A 12,386-nucleotide genomic window follows, 5' to 3' on the forward strand; every position below is an offset into this window, starting at 1 on the left:
GTTGAAGTAGTATGAAATAGTGATAGATAAGAATGGTTAAAGTCAGTGTTTAAGCTTTTGTGACACACTGCTCATCTTCATTGTTTTTGTATCCCAGGGCGGCTCACTACGAAGGGCATTCCCCCCGTCGGGCGACAAGTGTCATTCATGCGAGAAGCGTGTTTACATGGTCGAGAGGGTCTGTGCCGAGGGGCTCTTCTTCCACAGGGAGTGCTTCCGCTGTTTCACCTGCAGCTCCACCCTGCGACAGGGAGCACATGCCTTCGACTCTGAAGAGGGTATGTGTCATCAGATCTCAGCTCTCTTTAGTACTCAATCTACATTTACAATATAAATCCAAGCTCAGTATGCTACATTTTACTGACAGTTGCTGTAATCCTTTAGGAAAATTGTACTGCAAACTTCATTTTGATCAACGCAACAACGGGACAAACCTGCGGAGGAACTTGTCTTTTCGCTCTGTGAGTACATTACTGTAACATATCCATCTTAATCTAGCAGTATTTACCGTAAGATTTCTAACTCCTCTGTCCTCTACGTAGAATCCATCTGGAGCCAGAGTTCAGGAGCCATGTGCAGATGATGAACAAAGCTCACAGTCCAGCAGCCCTGTGGACCTGCATGGTGAATCCTCAGCAGGTACCTTCAGCTCGTTCATGAGGAAACACCTGAGCTGGCCCCTGCGTGTGACGCGTGCTGTGTGTAACGCCCCCCGGTATTTGTCCAATCGTGTGCGTAGTACAGCACAGAGCCTCGCCGCCCACCTGAGGGACAATGCCCAGGACTATGAGCTCCTGTATGAACTCCTGAGCGTGAGCTTGCCCCTGCTGCTAGTTTTACACGATGTTCTGCTGCAGATGCAGACAGAGGCTCCTGAGGGGCCCGGCGCTCTGCAGCCTGCTCTGCTGTGGCTGCAGGAGCAGATAGGGCACAGGCTCATTTAGCAGACTCCAGCTGTTAATATTTGACTTCAAATGCCATTAAATCTGTGGCCGAAGTGCACATCAGCAGGAGTGTTCTCTTTTTATTTAATTTGTAGCCGTGCACAAGCAGCTTTGTAATGTTTACTTTATGATGATACTGCCCTTTGTATCTTGTACATCAGCCAAAGAGTCGCTGTAGGTTTGCTCACTCAACCTTAGGACAGGGTTAATAAAAGCTGCATTTTTTTATTTTGCAGTGGGTTTGATGTGTAAACTGTACTCTTTGTTGGGTGAGAATAAGTTAAATTAATAGTTAGAAGGTAGTTAAAGTGCAAATAAAACAGGCCACAGTCAGTGCATTAAAGGCTTGAGAATGCTGAAATCATCATTGCTGTAGAACTCAACCTTTCACAAACTGTCTTGGAAAATGTATCCAGCAGTTAAATGTTTTAAATCAGGTCATGACTGACTAACTTGATGCACTTTATTTTTGGGAACTGCCTCGTCGAAGCAGCAGTAAACAGCCAGCTCTCAGTTGAATGCTGACCAGCAGACAGGTTATCTTTTGACTATGCATACCTGCTCCTGCAATATTTGTTTCACTTTAAGATCTAAATGCAGGTTTGTGTGTTTTACCATTTTATTTTTTATTTTTATACTGAACTCTCAGTTTAATTTGTTATGGATTCTTGAATGGATAACACCAAAGAATATCTGCAGTGAGTTTCCCTCTCAGTATTTTGTTCTACTTTGCTGCCATCTACTGTTGACTCTCAGAAAAACCATTAAAGCTCAAATGAGATACTATGCCCATTTTAAACCTCTCCCTGTAAAACATAGCATTACAACTACGTTTAAAAACGTTTATTTATGATTTATTTTAATTTACTGTGGACAGTAGAAGCTGGTGAGCATGCTGTGTTTGAATATGCTCGCCTTTCTTGCCATCATTTTAAAGCATGTTGTTGAAAGATCAACTGCAGGTCTCTTTTACTTTGGACACTATCTATTGATGCCTATGAAGCACTTTAGAGTTGTGTTTTTTAATACAATATCTGTGAATGATATTTGCAAAGACTTGTTTTTACAGCATGATGTGCCGAATATGCAATTAGATTTTTGTGTTTTGTTGTCAGCTACCTAATTTTTTTATGTTAAAGGGGACCTATCATGCAAAATGCACTTTTGTACGTCTTTTATACATGAATATGTGTCCCCGGTGTGCCAGGGAACTCACCAAGTGTCAGAAAACACAACCCTCTCTATTTTCCTCCATACCCAAATCTCTAAAAAAGGGGCTGCAACGGATCTGATAAAAACTGATCCAGATTTGAACACTGTCCTGACGTCAGGACAGTGGCGCTACGGCTATTGGGCCAACTCCACCAATCAGGAGGAGACAGCCACGGCCATTGCCGTTCGAAAGCGCTGGAGACGCTGTAGTACATATGCCAGGCCTGTAGGTGGTGCTGTTCTCACAGAATCTGCCCTTGCAAAAACAGAGCTAAAAAATGTCAAATTGAGCAAAATGAGGCATGGCTAAAATGCATGATCTGTTTGGTATTTTGAAAAAAAAAAAGTATAAATATGCCTTATATAGGTATGGTCCTACACTATTATTCAAATATAGCATGATAGGTCCACTTTAAATGACTAAATCTGCTGCATGTAATATGAGCTGCTTTACTGGTTTACAGTGTTTTAATATACCAAAGAAATGACTCTTACACACTGACTGGACTTCATACATCTGTGCGAAAATACTTGCGAACTGTAACATGTAACGGTGCCAGCGTCTTCTTTATGAATGTCAGTATTTTTGCTTTGTTTTCATAAACGTTTTCAACAATTATATTTGTGTTCTCTGTGTTTTAGATTATTTTTCTCTTTTCCCCTCATTCAGCCGAAGCCTTTTATGAAGTGTGTGAGCCAGCTGGATGTTTAGGAGAAATAACATTTTGAAGGTGATCACCTGCATGCTCACGCGGTCATGTGCCATAACTGTGAGGAGGCTGCAGGAACTTACGATGAAAAAAAGAGTGATTAAAGGTTATGCGTTTGAAGTGTTATTGACTAAACTCATGCCTGATAAACCGCTTCAGTGTTTGTCATTGATTCTGCTTTGGGAATGAACTACTACTAACGGAGCCTGGTTCCAGACATCGGAATTGCTTGCGTTCATATCCAATTTTGTGTGTTTTGTTTTTTGTTTTTTGAATGGATATCCGAATTGCAATTCGGCCTAATTATTGTGCCTGTACTAAAGAGAAGAAACCAACGATAAATCAGGTTTATTTTAAATATTTTTTTTACAAGTGTTCATCTCATAAAATGAAACCTGTTAATTCAAAATCTCAGGGCATGTCAGTTGACGGAAGGTTTTGTAAGTATTAGTTATTAATAACAAAACGAACAAAGGTTCATTCAGTACCTCTTTTGAATGTTTTATAACACTTTCCTCAGCAGAAGGAGTTGCCCAGCTCTACAGTATGCTCTACTTTAAGGTCAATAATATTTGAAATTTAAAATGAAAACCAACATGCATGGGTAGTATTTAAATTTCTCAGAAAAATTCAACATCTGCAATTAAAATATGTTGAAACTCATTAGGTCAGTTACCATTTCCATGGTCAAGATGATACAGCTTTTTCTGAATGAAATGCTGTTTAACATCATTCATTTAGTCATTAACTATTTCTGAAGAGCTGTACTGTATAAAGCCTCGAGGGACTCCAGGGGGAGCTGTTTGATGTGTCTTGTAATGTCACTTATTTTGAAAACACATGTTTGAAAATAACAAAAAACGAATGGGGGGCTACAGATAGAATTAATGCACCAACGTAACCTGCTCTCTAGGTATTGAGTTGCATTGTGGGTAATGTAGGCAGCAGGTTAAGATAAATGTGTGAATAATAAAAGAGGATCTCTTGTCTTGTCGGGTCAGTTTTGACGGCTTTTATTCAAATTTCCATCTCGAGTCCAAAAAGATTGTAACGTTCTTTATAAACCCTAAACATAAAAATATGAGGAAAAGTTGATCGCTCTATACTGTCAGACTCAACTTTTAACTGAGTAAAAGAGAACATTTGTCTCGGTGACACTTCCCTCGATAAATAAATATTAAAAGTATGTTTTTATTTGTAGAGGCACATTTTCATGTTTCAATACAGAATTTTGAATGTAGAAAAATATAGAGAACCTTCTCTTTAAACGTGGCGCAGTAACCTTTGTACCTTCATATTCTCACTGCCTGGTGACCTGGTTTATAAAACACATTAGTGGAATGTATCAGTCTCCTTTTAAGTATCTTGAAATCAATAAGTACATCTATGTTGGGTTAAAAAACATTTTAGGTATGCGCTTTGAACTCAGAGGACTTAACCTCCTCTGACTTAACAAATAGCTTTAATATTGTAAAAAGGTTCTCTTCAACACCGGGTTATATTTTGTTCCTCCTTCCTTTGATTTGAATGTGTAATAAAGGTTAGTTACAGTTTGAAAATATGTTTACCATTTAACTCTTTCACTGTGACTACTCGTACAACTTTTATTATACAGTAAATAATGAGGATAATATTCCACTATTCTTAAGTGCAGAGTTTTGTAAACATAAAATGGAATATGACTTACCAAAGTGTCCACCAGTGCTGTATTTAATGCAGAACAGATATTTCATTTATCTCATGAATGTTGTCTAAGTGGATGAGTTCTTCTCCTAAATACTTCATGACGACAACCAACAAGCTGACACATTCCTCTAAAGATAACTTAAGCCCTCTATGCTGCAGTGTTGCTCTTCTTACCCCATGTTCATAAAATCACCCCAACAATATATAATCTAACACTTTAGACAATACTTTAAAGGAGAATTAAAAGGTAGTTTTATGAGCATAAAATGTGACAGAGGCTTATTTACGAAATGTGCAATATAATTCAAATGTGTGTATTAATATATCAGTGAGTCACTCTATATTTTGTTATCTGTAAGCAAACCTTAATGTCAACACAAGATCGGGGTCGTTAATTAGAGGAGATAAGATAGACATAATTGAAATCTAAATATTAGTCTCTTTTGATGGATCGTTTTGGCATCAGCTGCTGCATGAACAAGTTAAGTGTTTTTTCCTCTTTGTTCTCAGCTTCTTTTTTTGAATGATTTCACAGATCCATTTCAAGATACACTATGTTTGTTTCCTGTTGTTTTTCATTCAGAAGCTGCCCAAAAGTGAGGTGTCTCCACCCACAGAGGATTGACAGTTGGAAAATAATGATAATTCTTCATGAGGTCCTTGTATATAATGGTTTATAGTTTAATCTGACTTCATGAAAGTGTGTTGGAAATGTTTTTCTCCTGTTTTCAGTAATCCCTGGGTTGCTTTTTGTGCCACTGTATTTCCCAATAAATGCGTGACTTGTAATTGACGTCTGACTTTCTTTATCAGATACAAAATACTTCAATATTTTTGAATGATTGGTTCAGATTGAGTTTGTCTTCAATCTAAAATGCCATTCTACCTAAAACAAATGTGATTCATTATTGAAAAGTTTGTCTGTATATCAAACCTGTTTCTGTCTGGTTAGTTCAATTAAAAGAAAAGATCCCATAGAAAATCTTTCTTAGAGAGCTTGACCCGCACAACCTTCTTAATTCTAATAAGAAATACAAAATCAAGGCTACTGTTCCGCTAATGGAAAGGTGGGCTGACACGCTGGGCCTCCATTGACTTGAGAACATTGCTCAGCACAAAGGAGACTCTATGGAAGAGCGTTGCACAGTTATACTTCAAAGTGTGAATTAAAATAATTCCCGGTCGCTACAAAGCCAGTTCATACTATCAAGTCTTTATTGTCTGACTTGATAAATTAAACGTTCAAGTTTTTAGGTATCAAAGAGTAGAAAGACCAGCAGTTTGACTCTGAGTTTGCTGGCACGGTTTTTGAATACAAGAGAAGATTCAGCTGTGTATTATGCAGTATGTGTGAAGGTCATTAATGGGTACAAATGCTCCAGTTGTTCACAAAGACGGATATCAAATGGAATAGATGTACTTACTACATTTCTGTATAGCCATAGCAGCACTATAGTCTCACCTTAAGGTCTCAAAGCAGCTATTACTGACATTGTTTAGTAAATTGGGTTAAATGACAATGTGATAAAAGGGGATATTATAAAAGGTCTTGCTTGAAGGAATACATGTACAGAGAATACCAACACAGAAACACTAGCAACTAGCTGATGAGAGGAGGAAGGATTAAATATGAGCATTTCTTTGGATGGTAAAAAACTCAAATCTAAAAAGGACAATAAGGTGTTTCTACATAAAATGCAGTAAGGCTTAATTAATATTATATTATAGCATCAATACTTCTAATCATCCCATCACACCTAAAATAACAACTCAAGTATTGACAACTTGATAAACCGACAGTAACTGAATATTTTGTTGTTTATTTTGAGAGAGAATTTCAGAACAATGCTGGTGTTTTGAGTAGTTTCTTGCAAAGTAGTGACCGAGTATTTTCCTTTTTAGTTTTACCCCTCAGAACTGTGGGGAAAAGATGAGTGATTTTTTAAAAACACACTCCTGCAGAAGCAAAGGCTCGACACTTTGTTGTGTGTGTGTGTGCATCTCCTATGTTGTTGTTGCGCATCTGTTTACTGTCCTCTTGTAACTTTTTCATTTCTCTCTGTGTTATTAAATGACCTTTCCTTAAACGCAAAAAGAGCATAATAGAAAACAAGTTATAGGATAACAATGATTAGCATTCAAGCAACAGAGCAATCAGAACCTGAAATTGCATTCAAATTACAGAAGCTGTGAAAGTTGATGAAAAAATAGAAAAAGCTGGGACGAGATGAATCTAAAAATATAATGTCATTATTTGAGCACTTTAACGCAAATCGTCCTTTTAAAGAGTCAAACACAAATCTCCAAGTCGAAGGAGACACTTGCCATGCTGCTGGAGTAAATCATCTTTTTGAAAATGTACATTATCTCTGAAGAGAAAAGTAGAATAAACAGACACACTTCCAATACGCTGCTTCAAGAATGCTTTCTACGGTATGGTTAACAGACCAATGCTGCTATATATGGCATCCAAATAAAAAACATGCCAGAAGAAACATGCTCCGAACATAACAGAGCATCCCAGAGAAACTGATAAACAAGCTCTCTGTTTCATATTGACAATGTGAGACAAGGACTAATGGCAGTCAATGTCATTCCATATCTTTTAAGCCTTACATAACAACCACTCAGACCATATCTGACCATCTCATACCAAATAACAGAACACAGAGAAATACATTTAAGGCCCTGCTGGACGGAGGAAAGAACCAGCATTGAGCAGAGGAGATCCATCGAGGCTCCTCTCTGTCTGCATGGAGCGGCTCCTTCAGTCACACACAGCAGCAACATGGGAAATGTCCTCTTTCTTATAAGTCTGTCATCTTAATCAATGGGCAAAGTCCTGCAGCCCATTGATTAAGATGACAGACTGTACTGTTAAGTACCAACGTTTTATATCATCAATACATTTACTTACAATCAGTGGTGGGAAGAAGTCGTTTTCGAATAGCTACCTACAAGACTGATATTTACTGAATTACAATGTCAATGCAGAACAATGCAGACATTTGGTAAAAGATTATAAGACATGCCAACATACCTGAATTCACTATCAAATAATAGTTAAAACAGATGTAAAAACAAAATATAAACAAATATTAAGGTTGATACTTTCCCTTAAACCTCCAATAAGTTAATACAAAAGAGAAACATTTGTTAGATTTTATTTCAGATGCGCCTGTTGCATTATATTGTAAAAAAAGGAATAAGGACCAAAACATTGGAAAACCTTTACATCCATTGAGCTTTAAGCTTTATTTCTCCCTTCTTTCTTTGTCAGTGGCATATTTCAAACATCCCTTTTCAGTAATTAGTTCTTAAAGTCACCAGGGTACATTTTATTAACTAAAAGAATGCTTTTGAGCCTCGAGATCCTTGAACAAATCGAATCCTGCCTCCTCTGAATTTAACTGGTGCGGAGAGCATAATACATGCATTTTTTATTTCATATTTTTAAAGCAATTTGGGAAGATTAAACACAACAGCCTTCGACACCGAAATCCTTCACATTTTGTAGCTTTTGTCTGAACCCAAATATTGCATTAAGCTGCTCAAATTGAGCCTCTGCAGCTCGTCCTTAAATGTTAAATATGCAGCTAATTTGGACGTGATGTTTTGGACATTGCCTCAGATTGTCAGTTATAGGTTTCTTATCATTTTTCCATGATTGCTTTTTTGCACAGGCCTTCTAGAGTCCTGAATTTTCATAATGCCCTTAATTTTCCATTTAATTATTATGTCTCTTTTGGAATGTTTTACTTTTACATTACTTAAATGTAATTCACCTCCAACATAGTGCACTTGTACTACACTTTGTACACCGGTATACTAGTAGAACGTACAGTATATTCTAGTATATATATATATGACAATTATCATTGGTTCAATTTAAAACATGGCAGCTGAAAAAACCTTGGAGAGCTCTCTCATAAAATGGGTAAAGATCAGAGCACTCTTCCAGTGATTCAATTGGAAAACATTTCACATGTTATTACTTTAATAGCATTCCACATACAGGCAATTTAGAGGTTTAAAAGGTATAAAGAAATAGTCCTTTTTTTCTTTCTTTTATTAAACTACTATTTGCTTTCAGAATTTGCTTTAAAAACCATCACTTTTTTCCTCTTCAAGGTAGATAAGGATGGTAGATTTGCGTCTCTTAAATGTGTTTCTTCAATTCCTGGCCTCTTTGTGGTAAGCTCCTATCTATATTTTTTGTCGTAAGGGTTGTTCAAGTATAGTATTGCATCATACCAGCTGCTCTTAGTTTTGGTAGAGGATGCTACTACAAATTGAGCCCTGGATTTCTTGCCTGCCTTATGCACTGACATTTAAGCTGGGATAGTGACAATGCACTTCAATAGCCCATTGTTCTGAACCACTATCATCAGAAAAGCCCAGAACCTGGGAGCTGTGCTTTTTCACCAAAAAGCAGAAAATGATCACCCATAATCAGACATCATACACCAAGATATCTTGAACAGGAGCATTTCCAGCCATTAGTGTAATTACACTCCTGTATCTTCTTTTATATACCTCTGTATTCATATAAAGTAAGCCTCTCTGCACATACTAAGACCAAGGCTCTGTCTGTCCTTTATGGAGGACAACAGAGGTTCTGGCTGCAGTTAAGAAAAACACCCACAGGAAGGTTAGCCTGCCAGCAGCGACACTAAGGATGAGCAGTTAATGTCTATTAGAGGTTCAGGAACTCGTATGTGTTTCTTATTGATTTGTGCTAAGACCTTAGAACAGGAGAATCCATCAAATGTTATCTATGTTCTCCACTATCATCAGTGCTCTTTCAACATGCACATTTGTGCAATAATAATGGTGTTTTTAAAACGACTTTAAACCAATTTCACTGCAGGGATTGTGTGCCAGAAAATATATTTTGCAATTTTTTCAAAGCCTAATCATAAACATACTCGCAAGAAAAAACTAAAACCAACATTATTACAGGAATCACTCCTTCTGAATATGTTTGTGTCATACTGTAGGCCCAACTCATTTTTTTGCCAGATGGCAGACATTCGACGGTGCGTTGATTCTCTTTGATGGCAGGACATAAAGCTCTGTTCTAAAAGCATGCATCTGTGTGATATCACAAAATCCTCTGCCTCAGATACAATCTGCGTGCACATCTGGTCATAATCACATTTTAAACATTGGTTATGCAATAATCTGTCTTTAATGTCTGTGTCCTACTGGCAGAGTCTTCTGTTGAATAGACAACTGAGCTGCCACAGAGATAAAGAGATTTGTTGGCGACTAGCAGGTATGCAAACTGTTTAAAACGGTGATAACAAAAAGAAACACACCAACAGCTGCCGCAGTATTTTGGAACCGTTGAATCTGCCTTTGTCAGGATTTTGTTAAAACTTATGTAGTGACCCATTTCTCATAAATTGTCCTTTAACACCTCCACACTGAATGTTAATGCTTGTAACAGTGTGAACAGTGCATTCTTTTTTTTTGAAGGACTTAAATTGATCAATTGATGCACAATAGCAGTTATTACACAATCACAGTCATTTCTTATACAGAAAACTATTCATACAATGTACTTTATTTCACAGATACATGCTCGAGATCATACCAAATAGCTTATCAAGACATTATGACAATTATAAATGACAATAATATGACCAATTCCATGGTAAAGGATTAAATGTATTAATATATTTTTTCAGTACGAAAAACCTTCGACCCTTCAACTGTATGTGGAAAAATAAATTGATTAGTATTGGACTATGGAAAACTACAAGAATTTGATTAAATGTAGAAGACATTTTTTTTCTTATCATTAAGTCTCCTCAATTTTAAGAAGTCAGGAGTATTTCACTGAACCAATCACTATTGTACATTTCTGCACAGAAACACAGTGCAAGAGTAATTTTCATTCATTAGGACATTGAGACCTGCCTGCTGTTCTAATGGAGGTCTGCTAAATGACCAGAGTGGAGGGTAACTGGTTGTACAGACATGTATTATATCTATATATATATATATCTAGCACTAATGAGTCATTCTGGGCAGAAAGTGACTGTGCCAGTCTGAAAGCATGTCACCCTGCTAACTGGGTTTACATCTGTTAAGTTCATTTTAGTTCACCGTGATCCTGTTCATTACTATTCAATTTGAATTAAAGGCAAACAAAGTTGTTTTAATATAAGGACCGTGAAGGAATGGTTACTTAACATATCTGGAGTTGAGTAGGAGGTGGTCTACTTATAGGTTGTGTTTTTATCTGATTTTCCTAACCCAGTACGGGTACAGACACAATCACACTGAATCCTTCATAAAATTATTCCTCCTCTATTAAAAACTAGAAAGCTTTAAGAGCAATGCTGGACAAATCACTGCAAACCAGGAGCTCAAAGGCCTCCATTATAAAGGACAATGTCTATTGTCATTCAGATATCTTGGGTTAGATTTTTCCTCAAAACAGCAGACTTACATAAAACATGCTGGAGGATGTAGCAGTGGGAAAATGATGACGCAACTCTTGGAGATATACAAGTATGGCTACTGTGAGAAACAAACTTTTTTGTTGTTGTTAATCTGCCCCCTTGAAGTACTGTATGTGTAAAGCAATTGTTCAACTTTCACAATGTTTTATGGTCTACTGCTTTGTTGTATAATGTTGTTTTTGAAAAATACTATTCCATCAGTTAACCTGTGAGCCTTGGAAGAAACATTGAATTTGATGTTATTAAAACATTTGGGTAAGTCAGACTTTCGTAGTTTCATTTATTCATGGTTTAAACATCTCCCATGACATGAAAATAATTCCACAAGCTATTCTGAATTACACGGTACAATCTAAAAACTAGTTTTGGGTTTATTTAGGAGTATGCTAATACAAACAAACACAAACAAATCTCATGCACTTTAACAATAATACAATGTTTAAAATAATCAGAAACTCTGCTGATTAAGCTGCGGGCTCCCCCACTCCTATTCATTTAACCAGTAAGTGGACCTCACTAGCCCCTCTCTTATCTCTGAATAAAGTGATTCAGTGCGGCTGGCTGAGCAGTCAAAGCAGAGAGCCAGCGAAGCACCTGGCCTTACACCGCTATCTGATTAGAGGAGGTTGCAGGCCAGGCTGAACCAGACCAGGCCAGGCAGTGGCAGATCTAGAGCAAAATGAACTAAAACAGGCTAATTCTATTGCACCATGGCCTCCCTTAGAGGCTTAGCAGCAGGTTCAAATCAAAGCAATTCTATAACACAGAGCAACATTATCAACAAGCAGTGAGGAGGGCAATGGAGAACTATAGCTTCACTGGTTCAGAAGAGCTGAGTGGTGTTCTCTGAAGCATGTATTTCATGATTAAGCTTTTATTATCTGCGGTGTCCCTGAGCTCACAAATTGGCGTATGAAAAAATAGACCTGACATTTTTCCTCAGCTTAAAATGGCATGAATGTTGAGAGTGACATAGCTTAGTGAAGGCATTAGGGACAGTTCTGCACACACAAAAATACAAATTATTAAAGGTTTTGGAATATGTTTTCTATATGAAAATATGATTTGCAGAATATCGAAACACAATGGATCATATTTACTATCCTTCTTTCCTATGCAAGATACTGTATGATACTGTCAGACTGCAGTAGCTAAATGCAGACTACACTATGGCTTACACTTTTAGACGAGGCATGACACATTTTGATCTTTACAATTACGTTAAAGCAATGTTAGTCAAGGTTGATATGTTTTTATGTCAACATGCTTGAGAATTCCAATTGAAGGGAGATGAACACAATCAATACTTTACTTGAATGTAACCCAATTAGCAGTTCCTACCACGAACATATTTTATTTAA

General features: G+C 37.2%; 1 protein-coding gene across 5 annotated transcripts in view; it reads left to right on the forward strand.

Moving 5' to 3' along the window:
• Nucleotides 1-5,333, forward strand: part of mical2a (microtubule associated monooxygenase, calponin and LIM domain containing 2a) — a 32,148-nt gene extending 26,815 nt beyond the window's left edge. For 3 of the 5 annotated variants that reach the window (XM_034117088.1, XM_034117092.1, XM_034117089.1), the window contains 3 exons: nt 98-278; nt 385-461; nt 543-1,010. In XM_034117088.1, the coding sequence (XP_033972979.1) occupies nt 98-278; nt 385-461; nt 543-944 (660 nt within the window). In that variant the 3' untranslated portion in view covers nt 945-1,010. Of the gene's footprint in view, nt 1-97; nt 279-384; nt 462-542; nt 1,011-2,826; nt 4,403-5,135 lie in introns of those variants that run through there. The other 2 variants (XM_034117090.1, XM_034117091.1) reach the window with 2 other exon arrangements.
• Nucleotides 5,334-12,386: the final 7,053 nt, after the last annotated feature.

The sequence above is a fragment of the Trematomus bernacchii genome, unplaced genomic scaffold (genome assembly GCF_902827165.1).
Source record: "Trematomus bernacchii unplaced genomic scaffold, fTreBer1.1, whole genome shotgun sequence".
Lineage (NCBI taxonomy): Eukaryota > Metazoa > Chordata > Actinopteri > Perciformes > Nototheniidae > Trematomus > Trematomus bernacchii.